The sequence below is a fragment of the Chroicocephalus ridibundus genome, chromosome 10 (assembly GCF_963924245.1).
Source record: "Chroicocephalus ridibundus chromosome 10, bChrRid1.1, whole genome shotgun sequence".
Taxonomy (NCBI): Eukaryota; Metazoa; Chordata; class Aves; order Charadriiformes; family Laridae; genus Chroicocephalus; species Chroicocephalus ridibundus.
The window spans coordinates 22,266,154-22,287,662 of record NC_086293.1 but is presented as its reverse complement, the minus strand read 5'-3'; the positions used below and the strand labels follow the sequence as shown (position 1 = coordinate 22,287,662).

The window sequence follows — 21,509 nt, the reverse complement described above, 5'->3', positions numbered from 1 at the left end:
GAAAAAGAAAAAGAGAAAGAAAAGAAAAGAAAAGAAAAGAAAAGAAAAGAAAAGAAAAGAAAAGAAAAGAAAAGAAAAGAAAAGAAAAGAAAAGAAAAGAAAAGAAAAGAGAAAAGAAAAGAAAAGAAAAGAAAAGAAAAGAAAAGAAAAGAAAAGAAAAGAAAAGAAAAGAAAAGAAAAGAAAAGAAAAGAAAAGAAAAGAAAAAGACAGACACAGACTTCACACTACCTCCAGGAGTGAAGAATGACCCTCTTTCTGTGGTGTTTATTTGTTTATTTTTCTCCCCCGGGATCACCAGTTGCTCCCCAATCTCGGGTTGCCCCAGGTTCCCTGTCCTGCCTGCAGCTGGGACGTGGGGGGATCACCCAGCACCGAAGGGAAAGGCTGGAAGACGGTCCCAGCCCCCATGGGACCCAAGGGACTGGCAGGGCTCCGCGGCTGGGCTGCTGGGATTTCGGGGGGAAGAACCTGGAGGGGTCACCGGGAGGTTTTACCAGAGTGGTCCAGCTGGGCCCTGAGAGCACTAGGGGATGCGGCAGGGCTAGGTCACAGCTGAGCCTAAAAGTGGCATTTTGGGGGAGCAGGGGGGCAGCCGCACACCCCTGTAACAGCGACTGCTCGTGGGTGCAGGTGAACGAATGCGACCGTGGGTGCGGGAGTGAGCGTGGTTGCAAGCGGGTGCCCAGGATGATGCTCACACCTCTCGTCCTCACCCCGCAAATCCACCAGCTCCCCAGCGGAGCAACCCCAAATTTCCAAGTGCGCCGCATGGCAGCACCTCGCGAGGTGTGTTGCTGTCCCACCCTGCTCCCCCCGGGTGGGTGACAGGCGGGGGACACTCTCCTCGTCCCACAGAGTCCACAGCAAAGACCTGCGTGTGCTAAGAGCCCGGGGGGTGTCCCAGGCCCGGCCGGGGGCACCCCGCATGCACAGCAGCCCCGCGTCCATGCATACTAAGTAAAGCAAGGAATACATAGATTTTGCCTATCTGCCGATCAAACGCGGAGATCTGCTCTGGTAAATGATGCATTAGATGCGGTGGCTGTATTTGTTGTGTGAGTTTTGAAAGGGTTCCGATAATCTGGAAGCGAGAGATAAGGAACACCATTTATTCAGCAGCACTTTGGAACCAATTTTCAACCCTGTTCAACCCCATTCTCCAGCAGCCTCCAGGAGCCCAGGAGATAAGGATTGGGCTATTCATTATCTTCACAAGGAACAAAGATTAGCTAGCAGAGATGAAAAATTACCCCTGGATAGTAATAATAAGGAAGCGAACCTGGAGAGTTGCTGAGCCTATATTCTCCCTGCTGCTGGTGCTGCTTCTTCTCTTTTTAAATTCTCTCCTTCTCTTTTTTTGTTGAATCAATATTGAAAAGGTTGGTTCTTTTTTTTTTTTCTTTTTTTAAGGGGAAGAAAAAAAAAAAGCCTTCCCCACTGTCTATAATATTTTTCAATATGCAGAATATGGTTGTTACCGTGGAAGAGAGCGGAGCACAGTTCCCCCTTCCTCCCAGACTTTCAGATGACATCTTTAGTACGAAAGCTAAACAGCGGAGGAAAACAACCTTCTCTTCCAGCGGGCATGAGGGGAAAATCGCAACCCCCCCGCCCCTCCGGCCCCATATGGCTGTGGTGGCACCTGAAGGGGTGGCCCTGGCCCCGGGACAGCCCGTCCGGCGAGCAGGCAGCGGCGCGGTGAGCCTCGGGCAGCCCCGCGCCTCCGCCGGTCTCAGCCCGCCCCCCGAGTCCCCGGCTCGGGCACTCCTGTCTGTCCCCTTTTGGGGAAAAATCTGCAGGCTTCAAACGCCGCTTTTCCCGTAGTTTTTCCGCCTGAGCGACGGTCCCTCGTTTTAGAGTCGTTCCGTGCAGGGGCGATCCCGGGGCGCGGCCGGCGACGGCGTCTCCCTCTTCCTGGGCACAAGGGAAAAAAGAGGGGGAGAGATATATATGTATATATTTTAATACCGCATTCTTTTGTATTTTTTTCCCCCTGCATAAATCTGGCGATGTATCTCCTCTCAGAGGATGAAGGGTAATACAGGAGGAGTAATTAAAACACTTACTTTGGAAATGGGCTGCGTGGGGCTGATAAGAATTATCTGCCGCATATCAAGGACCCTTTTTCCCCCGAACCATATCACAAAGACAGACAGAAAATGCCAGCAGAATAGGATTCTCCCCCCCTCCCTTTCCCCTGCTCACATTTTTACCTCCATTATGATGATAATTCCTCTCCCGCGAAACTTTTCTCCTTCCCTTCCCGAGCCGTATTTCGTTTCCCCGCTCCCGCAGGGCCCCCGCCGGACGGTCCGGCCTTTGTCTCTCCATTAACATGGTTTTCCCGCAGCCCCGGGCAGGGGTCTCGCTTGACACCCCCCGCCCCGGAGAATCGCGCCGCGCCCCGCGGCGCCTCCTCGAGGTCCCTGCGGCCCCCCGCGGCGCGACCCCCCGCCGCCGGCCCCGGCGCCCGCCACCCCATCCAGCCACCCGGCCCTCGGCGAGGGGACAGCCCCCCCCCAGCCCCGCACACACACACGCACCGGCAGGAAAATAGCCAGCAGGTGAGGACTGCCAAGCCGGGGCTGGGGAGCGCAAACCTTTCCAAAAACATTCGTTCTGGCCGAATTTCTTAGTGGTCTGGTCTACCAGATGTATATTTTACCGTTTCTTTCCTAGCTTTAACAACGACTCGTCGCATAATATATCTCCTTGCGCCTCTTCCAGCTTCTCCGCTGCCCCTCTTACGTGCAGGTGCATAGCCCGAAAGACTGAGTTTGGGAAGGGAGTGGGGGGAGAAGAAACACGAGGTTATACAAAAGCCAGGCTGGCCAATGCATAGGAAAAAAAAAATCTACCCCCCCCCTCCCCAAATATTCCCTTCACTAGGGAGTGGAAACAAAATTCGAAGAGGAATAATTTATACGAATAATTGATCCTGCAAAGCGGCTCCCCCCACCCCACCTTCCCTGGGATCCGGTGGATGAAGCAAGCGGCTCGGGAGAGGCTGGGGCTGCGGAGCCCGGTTTCCCAGAGCCTGGGATGTGAGTGTGTGTTGTTGGTATAATATCAATTCATTTAAAATATGAAAGTCAAGTCGCGTAGACTGTGACAGCAACCGTAACAAAAGGTGCAAGCAACAGACAATGTGATGTGCTTGTACAGATATTGTAATGATGCAAATGAAGTGGAGGGGACGAGCTGCCTTATTATGTACATAAATACACAGTGGCTCGCTGTGCCATCCTTGAATGCAGGAGAGTGAGAGAGAGAAGGGGAGGGAAAGAAGGGAGAGAGGGAAAGAGAGGGAGGGAGGGAGGACGGGAAGGGGGGAAGGAGGGAAGGGAGGAAAAAAAAAAAAAAAAAGAGGGCTCAGCTCGAAAACTGCTGCCAGTTTTAAGCAGCGCGCACCTCGGGCAGCCCCTCCGCCAGGCTCCGCGCACCCACCGCCCCGGCAGAGCGCCGCTCCCGGCGCAGGCAGGCGGGGGAGGCTCCCGGCGACCCCGCGGAGGAGGAGAACCGGCGCTTTCCAGGCACCGGTCGGAAAACTGAAAGAAAAACGAGGACGGGCGAAAGGCAAGGTAAGGGGATGCGGCTGCGCGGCTCTGCACAGCCCGGGGGGCTGCCGCACCGGCACCGCGGCTCCGCCGCCGCGCACCGGGATGCGGGTCCCGCTGCTGCAGCGCATCGCTCGGGGCAGTTTCCCCCGGGGACAAACCTGGGCAGGGTTTTGTAAAGAACGAAAAAATGCCCCCAGCACACTCGGACCCTCCCCGAGCTGCCTCCTCCCGCCCGGACGGGGCTGCCGGTGCCGGGCTGAGCCCGGTGCAGCGCCCGCTGGCTCGGAGATACCGCGGGGGCTCAGCCCGGCTGGGGAGCACCCGGTGCGCCCCCCGCACCGGCACCCTGTGGGGAGCGGAGCCGCCCGGCCGCCTTTGGGTTTGAGGTTTGGTTTTCTTTTAATTCCTTTTTTTTTTTCCTTTCCTTTCCCATTGTCACCGGGGTAATTATTTAAATCTCCATCTTGGAAAGTTGCGTTTCACCCAGGGCGGCCAGGAAAACGCTTCCCGGAGACAGAGTGTGCAGAGCCCCCTCCCCGCAGCCACATCCTATCTCCTCGCTCCCTTTGTTGGCAGATTTGGGCATTAAAAAAAAAAAAAAAAGAAAAAAAAAAAAAAAAGATGCGAGGGGTTTGTTCTGCCCCGGGAAGGCGGCAGGGCCCGGCCCCGCTCCCCCTGCACCTGCCTGCCGGGGAGTCCTCCCCGTCCCAGTCCCGTGCGGCAGCTTTACGGGGCTTTGCATGATTTAAAATTACCCAGCCACATCGGGGACCGGGCCGCTCCTCTCCGCGGGCTCTTTCACCCCCCTCTCCTTTTTTTTTTTTTTTTTTTTTCCTTTTTTTTTTTTTTTTCTTGTATGTGCAAAGTTCCCCTTTTTATCCTCCTTTTGCTTTGGGGTTCTGAGGCTGGAAGGCAAGAAAAAAAAAAAAAAAAAAAAAGAAATAGAAGCAACCAGGAGCGGAGCCTGCCTGGATTTGAGGCGATTTCAATAAGAAAAGCGATTTCATTAAGGGGGGGGGGGGGATGCGGGGTGCGGGTTTCGGTCGCAGGGATTGTTCTCTCCCAGAGCACGGAGCATCTTTATTAAACGCAATTTTTTTTAATTTTTTTTTTTCTCGGAAACCTAAACCCCGGCCTGATTCAAGCCCCGCGGCTCGCAGGGGAAAGGCAGCCGCAGGCAGCGCCGGGGGCGGCGGGGAGCAGCCGCGGCCGGTGCCGAGACGAGCCCCGCTCCGGGCTCGGTCCCTCCCCAGCAAAGTTTTTTTGCCTGCGCAGAAACAAATCAAACCTGCGGGATCGTCCTCTTTGCTCCCTCCTGCAACAGCTGCGCCCGAAATAACCTTGCAAGAAAAAAAAAAAATTACAAAATTAAAGCAGGCTCCTGCGAACGAAATCTTCCCTGGCAGCGCCTGAAAAAAAAATTCATATCTTTTCCTGGAGAAAGGTGTGTGTGTGCAACCACCAACCCCCCCCGCACGCCTTCTTTGGGAACTTGCACAAAAGGCGTTTTTGTGGGCAGGTTGGGGTCGACTCGGGGCTTTTCCTCCCCTTTATTTGCAGCCGAGCGAGCCGGGGGGCGGCGGGGAAATCGCGGACAAAGCGCAGGTGAAAGCGTGTGCGGGAGCGGGCCGGGAGGGGAAGCCCGAGACCGAGGGGGACATGCCCCGCAGAAATCGGCTGCGGGATGGGGGAAGGGAAAGCCAGAAGGCTCCTACAGTATTTAGGAAAAAAAAAAAAAAAAGAAAAAAAAAGATTAAGTATTCCGTGATTTATTCCCCGAGCCGTCTCTCTCTCTCTTTTTTTTTTTTTTAAAATGCAGCTTAAATAGGGTCTTGTGGTTAAGAGGTAACTGTGTCCTTTTATAACCCTATTAGCAGCCATTAATACGTGCTAGTAACGCAGGACCGGGGGGGCCGGGGGAGAAGAAAAGCAAAGCGTAGCCCAGACAAGAGGGAGGAAAACACCGAATAAAAAAAAAAAAAAAAAGGCAGAAAGCAAGAATTTCCCCTCCCCCCCAAAAAAAATCACACCCAAGGAAATCAAGCCGGTGGCAGGGGGGGTTCGCTACGGCTGGTGCTGGCCGCCCCCGGCGGGGGACGACGCGGAGCTCCTACCTGCGGGCGGGCGGGAGCCGCTGGCACCGGCCGGCCGGTCCTCTACCTGCCGCGGTCCCCGGCGGGGCGGGGGGGGTCGGGGCGGTACGCCCACAGCCCCCTCCCCGCCGGCGGGCAGCCGCCTTCCCCGGCCCGCCCCGAGACTCGCACACCGCTCAGGGCACCGGCGGCCGTGAGCACCGCGGCCCGGCGCGGGGCTGAACGCTTCTTTCCCGCTTTTTTTCCTTCTTTTTCACGGGGTTTTGCCTGCCCTCCCTGCTTGCGGCCGCCGCGGGTTGCAATTCGGGGCGGAGCGGGGCGAGGGGAGGGGGACGATGCTGTACGGAGGTCTCGACCCCCGGGGAAGTTGGGGGGAACCGGCGGGGACAGCCCGGGAAAGGGGGTGCCTGGAGGAAAGTGCCCCGGGGGCTGCGGGTCCCGTCCGGCTCAGCCCCGTTTGGTCAGGTACGCTTTTTTCCCAGGATCAGGGGAAAAAAAAAAAATAATAAAAAGAGGAAGAAACCCCACTCCAGGCGTGTAAATAAATAGTCTGTGAGCACGGGCGCGGGTATTTGTTTTCTGCTTTCGCCTCTGCCCGGGCATAGGTGTCAACTCCATCACAGGGTACCACTAACTGTTGCTAAAACATGTTGTCGTCTCCCCCCCCCCCCCCTTAACGATATGACATCACTTGTCAATCAAATCAAAATAACCAGTTGTGCTTCCAGATCTTGGAAAGCTCCTATATTAAAAAAAAGAAGAAAAAAAAATTGCAACGGCAATAACAAAATAAAGTTAATAAATCGGAGCCCGTTTTGTCGGAGGGGGAGAAAGGGGGGGGGAAAAAAAGGAGAAAAGAAGGCAAAAGGGGGAGGAGGGCGCATCCCCGGCCCGGGCGGACCCTCTCCCCGGAGGCTTGGCAGAAAATTGAGGGGAGAGCTGCTGCTTACCCAGCCGTGTGAAGCGGGCTGCGGAGCGGAGCTAAGCTGCTCGCCTCCAGCAGCCAGCGCGGGTTGCCGATGTTCCCGATGGGTGAATTAATTCAATTAAAAACCCCCAGCCGTGCCGCCGGGGCATTTAGCGGCCGAGACCCGGAGCCGGCAGCCGGCTCGTCAAACGCAGACAGCGGGGACGGGACACGGCGGGGAAAAAAAAAAAAAAAAAAAAAAAAAAAAAAAAAAGTAAAATCCTGCGAGCCGGCTGGCTAGGAAATTTCCCAGCTCAGCCACGGGAATTAAACCGCTCCCTCAGCAGAAATCGTTCATCCCTGCTGGAGGGGTCATTTATTTTGCAAAGGGTTTTAATGGAGGGAGAGGGGGATGCAAACAGCGAGATTTGGGTGCGAGGAGAGGCGCCGGCCGCGGTGCCAGCACCCCGGGGGGGACACGACAGCCAGACCCCCGACCCGAGGCGGGGGTGAGCGCCGGGGGCGGGGTGGGAGCTCGGCCCGAGTCGGCGCGACCGGAGCCGCTGCCCGCTCGCCCCTTTTGTTTTGCTTCGCCTGCCGGGTAACCCGAGCCGGGGGCTTCAGGGAGCCCTGGCCGGGCAGCGCCGGGGTCTGCCTCGCCATAAATCAAGCCGCCTGATTAATCTTTACAATTTGTCTTTTAAAACAAACACGAACGAATTATCAGCTCGTTAACTGCGATTTTATCACCTGCCTAAAACAAACAGCCCACCCCACTCCTTCCCCCCCCCCCCAAAAAAAAAAAAAAAAAATCGCGGCCCCGTGCTGATGGCAGGCTGGCAATAATTAAAACATCCATAACATCCATATTAATTAATAAGGGCGTAGAGAGGCGTTGGGTTTCACCGCCGGCCGGGAGCCGGTGCCGGGGTGATCCCGGCTGCAGCGGGAGGGACCCCCCGGGCACATTGCGCCCCGGCTCCGGGTAGAATGAGGCGCCGAGGGGACCTACCTGCAAACGCCCGGGTTTATTTTATACTCACCCTTCTTTCAAAAAAAAACAAAACAGAAAAATCCGTTTTGTGGGGATATTTGGGTGGTTTTGTTGGGGGTGTTTTGGTGCATGTAGAAAGAAAATCGCTTCGGAGGGAGAAGCCGGATTTTTAGAAAGCTCCGTTGGTTCTCTCTCTGCCTTTTAACTTTCCTTTTTCTGTTTTCTTTTCTTTTTTTTTTTTTTGCTTTGTTTCCCTTTCCTCCCTGGCACCTCCGGCCTAAGGCGCCCGGGCCCGCTCCGCCGCGGGCCGGCACCTCCGCAGCGCGGGGGGCACTTGCCCCCGGCCCCTCTCCCACCAAACCCGGCTCAGCGCCTGTCCCCGGCCTGCCCGGGCCAACCAGCCCGTCCCGGGAGAAGCCGGCTCCACCGCCCCTTCCGCGCCCGGCAGCCGACGGAGAAGCTGCCGCCCGGCGACCACCTCCCCCCCGCCCCCCGCCGGCGGCAGGAGGGGGCGAGGGGCGCCGCGGTCCCGGCGCCGCCGCGCAGCCCCGAGGGCAGAGGACTGGAGGCGGGGGGGCGAAGCGGGACAACCTGGGCTTTGGGTGCAGGAGGCCGGCAGAGGAAAAGATGCGGGGAGGAGGAGGGGAGGGCAACGCCGGCTCCCCCTGCCCCAGCCGCCGGCCCCCGCTTCCCCGCTGTGGGTCCCCTCGGGGGGGCTGCGCTGGGGGTCCCTTGGGGGGGAAGGCTTGGAGGGGGACAACGGGTGGTGGTGGGGGAACAGTTAGGGAGGGAACCCCATGTCGCTCCGGCCAGACGGGCTCCGCAGCGAGGAAAGGGAGTTTTATTATTATTACCGTCATCATTATTATTATTATTGTTATTATTTAAAGAAAAAAAAAAAGTTCATTTCCTGGCGAATTTGGCAGTGGCGGGTGACGTCAGAGCCCCGGCGTCGTAGTGACTGGGGCGGCCGGGCCGGGGGAGGCCGGCTCCGGCTCCCAGCCCCCGGCGCTGCCCGCCGCGGGGGCGGCCCTCGGGGCAGCAGCAGCATCCTCGGGGTCGCCCCGGCTCCCCCCGCCGCCATCCTCTCGGCGGGGCCCGCACGGCACCGACCGGCTCCCGCGTCCCCCCCGGCCCCGGCCGCGCCGTCGGGCTGGAGCCGCGGCCGCTGCACGGCGGGCGGTGGGGCCGCTCTCCGCCACCCCCTGCGCCGCTCCCCGGGCGAGAGCCGGATTCCTCCCCGCCGCGTCCAGCTCGGAGGTTTTAGGAATTGCGTCCAGTTTCCCTTTTCCCCCGAAAGCAGCGGCTGGGGAACGGGAGGGGGGCGCCTGGGAAACGGGACCTGCAGCAGCGCCCGGCCGCGCTCTGGGGGGCTGGTTTATTTTAATTTTTATTTTATTTTTTTCCCATTAGTATTATTTTCTGCCCCAAAAGTGGACGGGTTTATCTGCACCTTGGGCGGTGGTAGAGCCCCAGGCTCGGCCCCGGCCGCTGCCGAGCTGCGCTGCAAACTCCAGAGAAAACGCCTGTTGATTCGGGTTGCGCCTCTCCTCTCCGGCCCAAATCACACAAGTAATTGCAAATTTAAAAACTGTGTTGGTTTTCTTTTAAAAAAAAAGAAAAAAAGGGAGAGAAGGGGAAAAAAGGGGGTTGCGGCGCCGCAGCCCCATCGGGGAGGCAGTAGCCGGTCCCCCGGCGCGCTCCTGCCCCGGCCCGGCTGGGCTACCCGGGCCTGGCCATTCGCTGACGCAGTCGCCAGCGAGCCCCAAGCCTGGGCCCGGCCCGAGGGCTGCAGGCCGGGGAGCCGGGCAGGATCCGTCCCTGCCCCGCAGGCTACCCGGCGCGGCGTGGAGGACAGCGGGGCCCGGCGCAGAGCCTGGCATTTATTTGTTTTTAATTATTTTTTTTCCCCCATTCAGACACTTATTTCAAACTAACGTGATGGGAACAACCACGCTGGGGTTTGTCCTGCTCCCGGCCGCGCGCTGTCCTGCCTGATTTAGGGGATTTTAGCGTATTTATCTCCCCGGTGCCGATTTCCATCCCCCCAGCCCAGCCCCGGGCATCCCGGCGGCGGCGCTGGGAACCGCGGCTCCGCGGCCGGGCAGCACCCGACGGAGCCGGCCCCATCGCCGAGCCCTTCCCGCACTCCGTCCTCGCTCGCCCCCCCCGCATCCCTGCATACCCCGGCGGGACCCCCCTATTTTGCCGTCCCCGCCCCGCAGGGGCGTGCAGAGCCCGGGCGGGGAAAGCCCCCACGGAGCTGCCGGGCGAGGATGCTGCGGGCGGGGGAAGGAGGGGGGGCGGAGGAGGGGGTCTGCGCCTCTCCCCCCACCCCACCCCCCCGGGCCGGCTCCGTTTGGGGCCGGGGGTGCGGTTTGGGGGCGGTGTGGGGCGGCGGGATTGGCTGGCCCGGCCGCCGGCCCCGCTCGCCCCGGCCCGTCTGCGGCGCCGCGGCCAGCTGGCGCCAGCGCTCATATAGGATGCGCGGGGATGGGACCGAGCCGGCCAGAGCAGCGGCTTTGCCATCTGAGTAACACCCTCCATCCAGCCTCCTCCCGCGCTCGCTCTGCCTTCCCGCCCCCCCCCCTTTCTCCCTCCTCGTTTTTTTTCTTTTTTTTTTTTTTTTTTTATTATTTTTTTCTCCCCCTCTCCGCGGCACTCGCATCCTCCGAGCAGGCATCCATCACCACCCACCCCGCCGAGGCACCCTGCCTCCCGCGCCGGGTAAGTGTGGGGCGCGGGGGGGGGGCCGCTGCAAGGGCGCACTCGCTGCTTTCGCTAAAAACCCCTCCTTCTCCCCCCTCTTCTCGTTCTTCCCCCCCCCCCCCCTTCTTCCCTCCTTTTCCTTTTGTGTCAGTCGGAGTTCTTGCTAGAACTACGCTATATTAGATCTGCCATTCTTCCTTTTTTACCCGGCTTTTGAAGCCAGCTGGAAAAACTCCTGTTGACGTTTGTAGCGAGAGCGGGGGGAAAGGAAGCTTTTTGCCTTTTTTCTTTTTTTTTTGGGTAAAGAGTTTGAAATGGGATCTCTGTTTATTTTGCGGGGCAATGAGCAGGGAGGGCGCAAGTCGAGGACTTTAGGGGAGAGGATATTTTTGGAAGGGGGGAGGGGCTCTGCTTCCCCCCCTCCCCATCCATTTCCCGCTGGGAACGCGAGCCGGCGGGGAGCCGTCCCGGCGGGGAGCGCACCCCGGGGCCGCCGAGCCGCTAACCCTCCCGTCTCTCCCTGCAGGTGCTGCCCCGGCGCTCCCCGGGACCCGCCGCTGCCACCCGCCCGCTGACAGAGGGACACGCTGACTCCGGGGGTCCGTCCCCCCCCTTCTGAGGGCGCACTCCAGTCACCCGGCGATTTTCTCTTTTAAGAAAAGCCACTCCGACTCCTAAAAGCCACCTCCCGAGCAGCACCACCGCCCCCTCCCCACCGAGCGCCGCTCGCTCCTGGTCCGGGGGTGGGTGGGAGGGGAGGCCCGAGGCCATGGAGGTGGCCACGGACCAGCCTCGCTGGATGGCCCACCACGCCGTGCTCAACGGGCAGCACCCCGAGAGCCACCATCCCGGACTGGCTCACAACTACATGGAACCAGCGCAGCTCCTACCTCCGGACGAAGTCGATGTCTTCTTCAACCACCTGGATTCCCAGGGCAACCCCTACTACGCCAATTCTGCTCATGCCCGGGCCAGGGTCTCCTACAGCCAGGCACACGGTAAATCCGCACCCGCTGCCCTCCTCTATGCCCCCGTCCCCGCCCGCGCTCCCCAGGCCCCTCCGTGCCGGTGCCCGACGTGGAGGCGAGGAGTTCCACCCGCGGGCCGCCTCGGTGTGTCGGAGCCGGGGGGGAAAGGAGATCTAAGGAAACAGGATAGAAAGGGAGGCACGGGTGGATTTTAACCCTAGAGATAACCAAGGACTGGCGGAGGGGAGGGAAAGAAAGGGGGGGAGGTGAGAGAGGAAGGGGAAATAGTGTGCGCAGAGGCTAAAACTTCTCAGACACGGCTACTTCCCGGATGCAAAATACAAACCGATTCAAATCGGCGATGGATTTTATTTGGGGGTGGTTTTAGGACCCGAAGAAAGCGCGTTGCAGCAGCTCGGAAGACAGAGCAGAATTCTGGGGGTTTGCTGCTTATTCCCCGGGGTGGGGCGGGAGGAAAGGGGGGGTGCCGCTACTGCTGCCCCGGGTGGCTGGGTCCCGCTCCTGCTGCCCCGCTGCTCCTTCTCGCTGGGCTAGCTGCTATGTCCCTCGGAGGGGACAGGGAGAAGGGGCTGTTGCGCCAGTCTGGCTGCTCTTCTCCGGGTTGTGAAATCTACCCCCATGCCCGGCTCCCCTCCGGCTGCCCGCAGACAGGGGAGCTGGGAGACTTCCCAGAGCCGCTGCGGGCTGAGCTGCCCCACGCTGATCCCAAACGCTCTTGTGTTCCTACAGCCCGCCTGACGGGGAGTCAAATGTGCCGGCCTCATCTTATCCACAGCCCCGGGATCCCTTGGCTGGACAGCAGCAAGGCGGCACTGTCTGCCCATCACCACAACCCCTGGACCGTCAACCCCTTCACCAAGACACCCCTGCACCCCTCGGCAGCCGGAGCCCCCGGGGCCATCTCGGTGTACCCAGGCAGCAGCACCTCCAGCACTGCCTCCGTCTCTTCGCTCACCCCAGCCTCACACTCCAGCTCCCACCTCTTCGGCTTCCCCCCGACCCCTCCCAAGGAAGTGTCCCCGGACCCCAACTCCACCAGCGCTGCCTCCCCTTCATCCTCCGCCGGGGCCCGGCAGGAGGACAAAGACAGCATCAAGTACCAAGTGTCGCTGTCGGAGGGAATGAAGATGGAGAGTGCCAGCCCGCTCAGAAGCAGCCTCACCAGCATGGGGGCCCAGCCCTCCACCCACCACCCCATCCCCACCTACCCCTCCTACGTGCCGGCTGCCCACGACTACAGCAGCAGCCTCTTCCACCCAGGCAGCTTCCTGGGGGGCCCCGCGTCCAGCTTCACCCCCAAGCCGCGAAGCAAGGCCAGATCCTGTTCGGGTAAGTGTTGTACCCCCAACCGCGTCCCCGGGGTGGAAGGGCCGAGGTGAGGGCTGTGCCTGTCGCGATTGGCTTCGCTGACTCTTTGGGGGTGAGGGTGCAGGCTGCTGCAAGGCTGGGCGCTTGTGTCGGCTCCCTTCGGGACAGAGGGGCAGGTGGCAGCTTAGTCCCACTTTTCCGGGGTTTTAAACTAAGAGACGGAGCTTCTACCAGGCTCCTGTGGGTGCCAACACATCCGCAGCGGCTGCTGAGCCACAGGGCACTGGCCTCGGGGCGCTCGGATGGAGCCGAGGGACACGGGGACCGGTGGGGTGCGAGCCGGGAGATCGGGTTGTACAAAGAGCGATTTATATGAGGAAAAAAAAAATATGTTTTCCTTGGAGAAAAAGCTGGACCCAGCCACCCGAGGGGCTCAGGCCTGACCCTGTTCCCCCAAGTCAGCAAACCCCCCGCGGATTACACCGGGGACATCCTAGCGATAGGTGTTTCTCCCTCAATAATTTCCACGTCTCTGCACTAACACGCACCCAGGCCCCAGCGCAGGATGAAAGCGAAACTGACCCGGCCGGTCCGCTTCGAATCGCAGAGGGCCTTATTTCCTTCACGTTTTACAGGAGCAAAAGTTCAAATATAGTTTACATACCAGTGCGAAAGACTAAGGTGTCCAGTCATGACTAACTTACTCCAGCCTAACTCGAACTAGAAAATACTCCTTTCCTCCCCACCCCCCCGCCCCGAACCAGACGTATCTCTGCTTCCAAACGACCGACTGCAGACCTTCCCCGTGTTCACAGCCCTTCCTTGCGTTTCTTCCTAAAAGTGCAGTCCTAAATCAGTAAATTAGACGGTGGACAAAGTTTTGATCCCATTTTGAAATCACACTAGTCGTACAACTGGACAGGCAAATTAAGACAATTTGTGTAATTCTAACCTTCCCGCTTTAACATCCTCAGCCACGGAAGGGAATAAAATGCAATATATTAGGACTGAATTTAAACAGTCCTTTAAAAATACACGGCTATGTATGCTTTTGTGTGTGTATTCTTATATATCATTGCACATCTATGCTTACGAACACACCACATGCATTTATTTTTGAAATAGACAATAATTTAGAAATGTGATCTCTTACGAGTTTTGCAACAAAAATATCAGCTATTTTACAAGCTCATCATCTCTGTTTCAAATGGCGCCTCCGAGGGGAAAAGCACACTCTCCCTCTGCCATTGTTTAGATGCAGTTGCTACTCTGTATGTGTATTTTTTAGCAGTGAGGAGGGTAGTAAATACATACAATTAGCAGCCCGAGCCTCCCGAGTTTGGGAACGGACTCAAGACCCAGTTCTGTGAAGATAAAGGAATCTCGAGTATCTTTTTAATTTTTATCCTCTAGTTGCTGATTATTTTATTAAATGGGGGAAGCTAGGAGCTTTTTTGTTTTGTTTTACGTTGTGGCTTGGTTTTGGTTGGTTTTTTTTTTTTCTTTTTTTTTCTGTAAGGCAGCCCCCTGTGCAAGGAACTGGGGAAAGTTCGTGACCACTCAGTGTTTTTGTAGGAAAACTAAGACTCACGACACGACGACTCCTGCAGCTTCCTGCCCTAGGAGGGACAAAAGCTACCAATGCAGCGCCGCAGAGCTCCCCTCATTTTTCACTCTAGACTGTGTTGTTTAAAAGCCACCCACTCCCTAGATTAAAGGAGACGCAAGCCCCGCTGAACTCGACATGGCCTGCTTCAGTTATTAGCAAAAAGAATTTCCTCTCTGGTTAAATACTGTAGGATTTGCATAAACTATATTAAGAGAGATTTCTATATTAAGCAGACCTGCCCTCGAACCATCAGAGGCAAATGAACTTTTAGCAGAGAGATTTCTGAGGCAGAAATGCATATCTAGGGGTTACATGCTGGGTTTTAATAGAGCCGTTCAACAATGTCGTGTTTCCCATGTTGTGCTACTAAAACCAGTAACGAGTAATAAGTAATAAGGTAAACTGCTCCCTACCAAATCCAAGCCGTATCGTTGAAAAATCACAAAAACTGAAAAGAACTCAAAGCCTGTTTTTTACAGCAATTTCCAGAGTGCTTGCTGAAACTGAACTTTCTTAAATATTGGCGTTAACAGCGTTTTTCTGCCTTTAGAACAAAAATCATAACTGAGCCTTTGGCATTCTGTAACCATTCCCAGTCTGCTCGGCTTTACTTTTTCATCCCATAGCATTTGCAACCAAAAGGAAAGCTCAGAACGGGAGGTCTTTTTGCTTAGACTTAATTCTAGAAAACCTCTTCCTTTGACCCTCTCTTTAACATGTTGTGTGTTTGCAGGTGTGTGTGTTTGTGTAGGTGTGTATTTATGGCAGGAGAACACAGGATCTAACCATCGGAGTGCAATAGATACGGGAGGGGAACAGTGCCCAGCGCAGATTAAGGGAGTTCTCGTTACTGAAACGATAACTTCCATCTGACACAATAAGAGTGTCACTCTTTCTCACCTTGCAGAGAGCGCTGCCTGTTTCTGATCATGACATAAAATACTCACCGGAGTCTGGGCGTTCTCGAAACACTGAGCTCCTTGCTGCATGTGCTGTAGATGTCACTGCTGTCTGATTGTGCTTGAATTAACACACTGTTTTGACTTCTGGAAAATGCCTAAAGGACAATGCAAAAAGCTTTTGTGAATTTGTTTTTAAAGAAAGAAATCCGGTTTCTTCGTGTTTCCATTTAGAAGGCAGAGAGTGTGTGAACTGTGGAGCAACTGCTACCCCTCTCTGGAGAAGAGACGGCACCGGGCATTACCTGTGTAACGCCTGCGGGCTCTACCACAAAATGAATGGTCAAAACCGACCTCTCATTAAACCTAAACGAAGGCTGGTAGGTGTCTCTGTTTCTCCTGGGTTTGGGGATAAATTAGGCAAAGGGACCACACGCAGGCATAAGTCGAACGGGTGGTATCTGCTCAGCCGCTGCGCGGAGCTGAGCTGTACTGTACACGGGGGTCAGTCACGTCGAGGTCACCGCCGTGCCTGGGGGCACATCTCCCCCCAGCCCCGGCATCCCCGGCACAGACCACCGCGCCGCATCCCGCCGTGCGCGCCTCTGTCCCCAGCCTCCCTGCCGCTTACAATGCACGCGGGATATCGCATATCCGTCTCCCCGTTTATCCTCGGATGACAGCTTTTAATTTAATTCCTCATTTATTTGGCCTCTTGGGACGTTTTGGGCGCATACTGGGAGCGAAAGGGTTATGCGTGTGAATGTCCTGCACCGTGTACTAAAAAAAAGTTCCAGCTCCAAAAAGCAAAACAAATCAGATGAGTCAAAGCTACTGCTCCCTACTTAATAATTATTTGTATAAAAGCCATGAAGTAATTTTCACTCTTATATTCTCTGGCAATATTAATATTGGTTCCCTCCCCAGACAATCCCCTACTGTTTAAAAAAAAATCCTATTATTTTTCCATGGAGTCACCTATACTTTGTATTTTCATTTGAGTGATTTTAAAAAAATGTCCTTTCTAAGCTCCTGGTAGTAGTTTCCTATCCGGATATCTGTACGTTAAAGATAAGGAAACTTTGTGTATCTGTTTCCTGACTCTAAAAGCTTTAGAGAGTTTCTATAGGCAAGCCTTGCCAGTCATGCTTGCTGTTTTGAAATTTCTAATACACTCTACTCCACAAATAATGCCTAAAATGCTAAGAATAATAAATATATTTTTTGAAGCTTTGTGATTTATGGTGCCTAAGTCTCTGAGCTATTCGTGGGCACGTTTCAATGAGGTTTGGAGAGCAGAAAATTGGCATTACTGCTCTAACGCTGGGATGGGATACAGAAGATTTCTGTCATGAGTCAGAATTTCAACTATGCAAGCTTCTTAATGACTTGCCTTCTAAAGTGACTGACATATAGAAAAATGTTAAGACAACAGTGTAACATTATCGTCTCTCAGGCTCAAGTGCTTTCCAGTCTGAATGGGACAGGCCATAGAGTTAAGCAGCATAGTTGAGTATCACTAAGCCATCTCAAATATGCAAACATAGGTCTCCACCTTCCAGTGTGTTGGGAGACTGTTATACTTAGCTCACTGCGAGGGGTTTGGGGGGCACTAGAGAGTTTTTCTTCAGTTAAGTTGTTTTAATGTTTTGTTTTAATTGATTTACAGCTTTGTTTATTGCCCCTTTTTCCACTGTAGCTTGCTTGTTTGCGGGGGAGAGGAGATGGCCATCTTTGGGAATTTATTCATCTGACACGCAATAGCAAAGTGATCGTATTAATAATGTCAGTGTTTGGAAGTCTGGCATTAATTGTGTTTGGGTTGCATGAGTGTACTTGCAGTAGGGGGTACCCCCTCTTTCTGCCTTTGGCCTGTTCTCACGGGCGAGTAAGGGACTGAAATATATGAGTCTCCCAGGGTCTGATTCTTGCCTTAAGCTGCTGAGCTGTCCGTCAGCTTTGGGAAAGTTAAGAGGGCTATGGTGTAAATCAGGAGCAAGTGAGGACAGAACCCGGTGCTCCTCTTTTGCGAGCTGGGTTGGTCTGTGCTTCGAGCCGCACCAGCTCCCCAGCGGAGCCGGCCGGCACAACGTTCTCATCTGGGAAACCCACCGCTCCGTGACTGTGCTCACAGAGATGCCCAGTGCATTAACGCGAGCTTCGCTGCTGCTTCACCCTATGGCTCTCAGGGGCTTAATTGCAAAAATACCCAGGGAGCAAGGCCCCGGGGAAATCGCCACGATTGATATGCATTAGAAAATAAACTCTGCTAATTTAAGAAACGAAAATATTGAGTCCTCCGCGTTAATCCAATTGCACAAAGTGGACTGTACTTCGTCCACTTCCAGAGGCAGAGTTGAAGCTTTCTAGTACAAAAGTATTTCCCAAAATATGGGGTGCAATTAGTCTGGCCGTCACACTTTCTACGATAGCGTGCTTGCACAAAGAACGTATTATTGTGGGGTCTGGTAGACAAGGGCCCATCCAGAAATTACTGGCTGCCTGCTGTTCTACTTTTCCTGTTCTTGTTTTGGGAGGTGGTTGAATGTTTTGGCATTTTTCTTTCCCCCCACCTTGGTTTCAGCAGAACAATAGTTTTAGAAAGGGTGGTGGATTTGGGGGGGGGCGGGCTGGGGGGGTTGCTTGCCTTTTTTTTTTTTTTTTTTTTTTTTTTTTTTTTTTTTTTTTTTAAGACAGTTGTTTGAGGACTTGTCAGCCAAGGAACTGAGTAGGGACAGAGGCGGCAGACGGGTCAGCGGAATCATTGCTGCAAGGCATGAAATTTGGTTTGCTAAATATTTAAAGAAAGTTGGAGCCGGTTTTGTTTTCTGCCTTTCACTTGTAAATGGAAACTGAATTTTCAGTGATGGCTCTGATAAATACTGCACCCAGTTAAGTAATGCCGCTGGTTTTCTTTTGTGTCCATCTTTAAAGGGCCAGAGTAGGGGTAAAAATCACATTCTTTAGGATCATTCCCTCTTTTCAAACCCAGTCCCAACACTGGCACAAACTAAATCGGTCATTTAAGGGGAAAAAAAAAAAAAAGGCAAATGCATTTTCATGACGCATTCTAGAATCCTGCAAAGGGAAAACCCGAACAAATTAGATGTCGTTTTCCCCTCTAAATTTTTTATTTGTGGAGTTAGAGATGTGTTGTTTCTCTCTACGTCCCCTGCATACATGGTGCCACGGGGCTTGAAACTGCAATTCCACATAGTAAAATACTTGAATTTAAACAAAAACCTAACAGCCACGAAATGTAAAACTGACTGGAGCTTTCCTTCAGCCCTGATGCTCTGTAAAGCCTTAGGATCTAGTTCTACCCAACCTAAATATTGAGTCCAACTTGACCTTTCTCATGATCTCCCTCCTGCCAATACGTTTTTAATTTTCTTTTTCTTTTGGTTAGTCAGCGGCTAGGAGAGCAGGGACTTGTTGTGCCAACTGTCAGACAACCACCACGACCTTATGGCGACGTAACGCAAACGGGGACCCAGTTTGTAATGCCTGCGGACTCTACTATAAATTGCACAATGTGAGTATTTACTCATCTCATGTGTCGCTGCTTGCCTAGCCGGGATTGATGTCTTAACTGCATGGTGTACACTAGGCTTTTATTGGTTTCAGGGTTTTGGTTGTTGTTTTATTCCTTCCCCCGTCTCTAAGGTTCCCCTGGGAAGTGACAGCCATTCTTTGTCGGCATAGTGATGCTAAGTTCAGTGACATTACAATGTATTAGCTTGGCTTCTAACGCTTGGGCAAATCAGGCAAAATAGAGCTACCACACTTGGGTTTAACTATGCATGTTTTGTGTGCTGTTTCCCTCCAGAAACACAGAAGCTATTTGGAATGGTCCCTCTGCAAAAATTAATCCCGATGGGGCATCTTCATTTTGACTTTTTTTTTCCAAAATAATTACATCTAAGGCTTTGGGGTTTTTGTGTTTTTGGTGGTGTGTTTTTTTTTTTAAAGAAATGAATCCTTAGCAGGAATCACTTGACATGTTGGAACGTTATTTAAACTGTGAGTAACAGAGGTTACTGTTACAAGATTGCTCATGTTTTAGGACTGAATTTGGGTCAACGTGTGCCTCCTAGTTTGATCTCTCCTATTAGGAAATGAATGAGGACTGAGGGTAAGCCTACGGGAAAGAGAGTCATCAGCTGCCAAATTCAGTTCAATTTGTTTTTCATGTCTAGGGTTTTTTTTGTGTGTGTGGTTTTATTAAACAAATCAATATAAACAAGTTCTGCAGAGAGAAACACCATTTTTTTTGGCCAGAAAAAGGTCTCCATCCAGGAAAAACACATGGGGGCTGTCCAAATATTTTCATTTTTGCACAATAAGGTCATTTTGTCTGCATGAGCCTGATTTTCTCATTTCTTGCAGGTGAACAGGCCTCTGACCATGAAAAAGGAAGGAATTCAGACCAGGAATAGGAAAATGTCCAACAAATCAAAGAAGAGCAAGAAAGGCTCTGAGTGTTTTGAGGAACTGTCCAAGTGCATGCAGGAGAAATCGTCTCCTTTCAGCGCTGCTGCCCTTGCTAGTCACATGGCGCCCATGGGGCATTTGCCGCCTTTCAGCCACTCTGGACACATCCTACCAACACCTACCCCCATCCACCCATCTTCCAGCATCTCATTTGGACATCCACACCCATCCAGCATGGTTACAGCCATGGGATAAAACCCGACAACCAAGAGACCCACCCAGAGATGAAGAACATGGGGCTTTGCCTAAGATGACACCAAGTAAGAAAATGTTCTGCCAAGAGGAGCATGTAGGGATGGCAAAAGGGAATCTTTGCTCCCATGTGGTTTGACTCTTAATGCTGGACTAAAACCTTGCAAATGATGGGTCTTCTGCAGAAACGTGTAGTGGTGCCTGTAATGCACTTTGCCCCCTCAGGTATTAGGAAAAAGAACTCACCTGTTCGATACGTAATGGTCCAGCAGGAAGCAAAAAGGTGGCAGAAGCTGAAGGAAAAGGCTTGGAACTGGCTTTCCTTTCTCTCTTTGTTATTACTGTGAATATTGTAAAGAGATATAAGCAGCCTCGCAGGATGGAATCGGCTTACTGGAAGCCAGACATGCTGGATTTCTATCGTGGACTCTGTTTGGGATGGGGAAAAAATAATAAAAAAAAAAATTAAAGAAGGACAACTTTATAAAGACGTAATTTTTAAAATGAAATCAGACACAAAGTCATATTTATTTTGCTCTTGTTTTCCACAAAAAGCCTCAACCCTCTGATTGCATGTTTTTGTGCTGTTGTTTGCAATGGTAAGAAAACCTGCCTTCAAAACAAGGGGGAGAGGGGGGAACATATGCAACAGCCCCCCTTGGATTAGCTCCATCTATCTTCCATACCAAAATATCTACTAGGAAGAGGGAAAAGACTGGGGAGGGGAACAAAGCAAAGATGTAACTGTAATACGGGATTTTAATGTGCCCAAGGTGGTGACTATTTTGACACAATTTCTTCATTCTTCTCCCTAACGTGAAAGATTTGTTTTTGAAAAAAAAAAAAACAAACCAACCAAAAAAACATCCCCTCTCCCAACTACTCTATTATTCCTTAAAACAGACAGCTAAATCAGACAAACTGTTGGGAAAAAACTCTCGGGAAAGCAATCCTGCACTAGTGAGGGACGAGATTCAGGCATTTATCAACTGTGTCACGGCTACCTTCTAGCACAGCAAAAACCATCACAGGGCATAAAAACATCCAACTCGCAGACTTCAGAGGTTGAAGCATTTTGTTCTGTTGTGTTGGCAGCTGTCGCTTAAAAATGCAGATTAGCTGCTGGGGTAAACTCACGGCAGTGTGGCCACCACGTCCGCCCGCAGCCAGCCAGCGCGTGTGCCGTCTCAGGCATCCAGGCCCCGGTGGACTTCACAGGGAGGAAGGGCAGAAATGAGGTTGAGATCACTGGAGAGGGGAGAGAGAGAGAGAGAGAGACAATCAGTTTGAGCTTCACACATCCGTCAAATCCCAGACACAACGACAGCTGATGAGACGAGGGAAAGCATCGTTCTAAGGGGAACGTCCGTTTTCCGTAGCGTATTTTATATGAAAAAAAAAAAAAACCTAAAAAAAGAAAAAAATTAAATTCCCATTATTAAACCATATTGTACGTAAATGACCGAAAACAAAGCTATTACCAATGTGAAGTGTATTTTATTGATTGTTATGATCTGATGCCTCTCGTGAACACAAGCTCCAGTATAACATACAATGTACATATTTAGCTATACTTCTGATGAAAAATGCCCCCATGAACAGAGGGGTTTGATAATGTAAACCACGTAAGCTTAACTCTGTGACAAGCTTTTTATTTTATTTTTTTTTTTAATTTTTAACTTTTTTGTTGTTGGGGTTTTTCTTTTTTTTTTTTTTTTTTTGGATCAAGCCAATTGTATCTTTACTGCGAAAGT

At 53.1% G+C, this 21,509-nt stretch overlaps 1 protein-coding gene and 1 long non-coding RNA gene across 10 annotated transcripts; one reads left to right on the top strand and one right to left on the bottom strand.

The window, feature by feature from the left end:
• Positions 1–293: 293 nt before the first annotated feature.
• LOC134521440 (uncharacterized) lies at positions 294–11,233 on the bottom strand. 4 transcript variants are annotated; one of them, XR_010072759.1, is made up of 4 exons: positions 11,155–11,233; positions 4,850–4,901; positions 2,545–2,772; positions 294–1,915 (listed from the first exon to the last, which is right to left on the bottom strand). It is a non-coding gene; the product is annotated as an uncharacterized LOC134521440 (long non-coding RNA). The 4 variants fall into 4 exon arrangements; XR_010072758.1 differs by lacking the exon at positions 11,155–11,233 and adding an exon at positions 6,605–6,791; XR_010072757.1 differs by lacking the exon at positions 11,155–11,233 and adding an exon at positions 5,676–6,550.
• On the top strand, positions 3,438–20,606 carry GATA2 (GATA binding protein 2). 6 transcript variants are annotated; one of them, XM_063347925.1, is made up of 8 exons: positions 3,438–3,582; positions 8,969–9,127; positions 10,235–10,282; positions 10,791–11,262; positions 11,983–12,582; positions 15,271–15,449; positions 18,479–18,604; positions 19,459–20,606. In XM_063347925.1, exons 4-8 carry the CDS (start codon positions 11,034–11,036, stop codon positions 19,756–19,758), a joined length of 1,434 nt encoding a protein of 477 aa, XP_063203995.1. In that variant the 5' UTR covers positions 3,438–3,582; positions 8,969–9,127; positions 10,235–10,282; positions 10,791–11,033; the 3' UTR covers positions 19,759–20,606. The 6 variants fall into 6 exon arrangements, with proteins under 6 accessions (XP_063203995.1, XP_063203996.1, XP_063203997.1 ...); XM_063347924.1 differs by lacking the exon at positions 3,438–3,582 and adding an exon at positions 8,479–8,815; XM_063347926.1 differs by lacking the exon at positions 8,969–9,127.
• Positions 20,607–21,509: the final 903 nt, after the last annotated feature.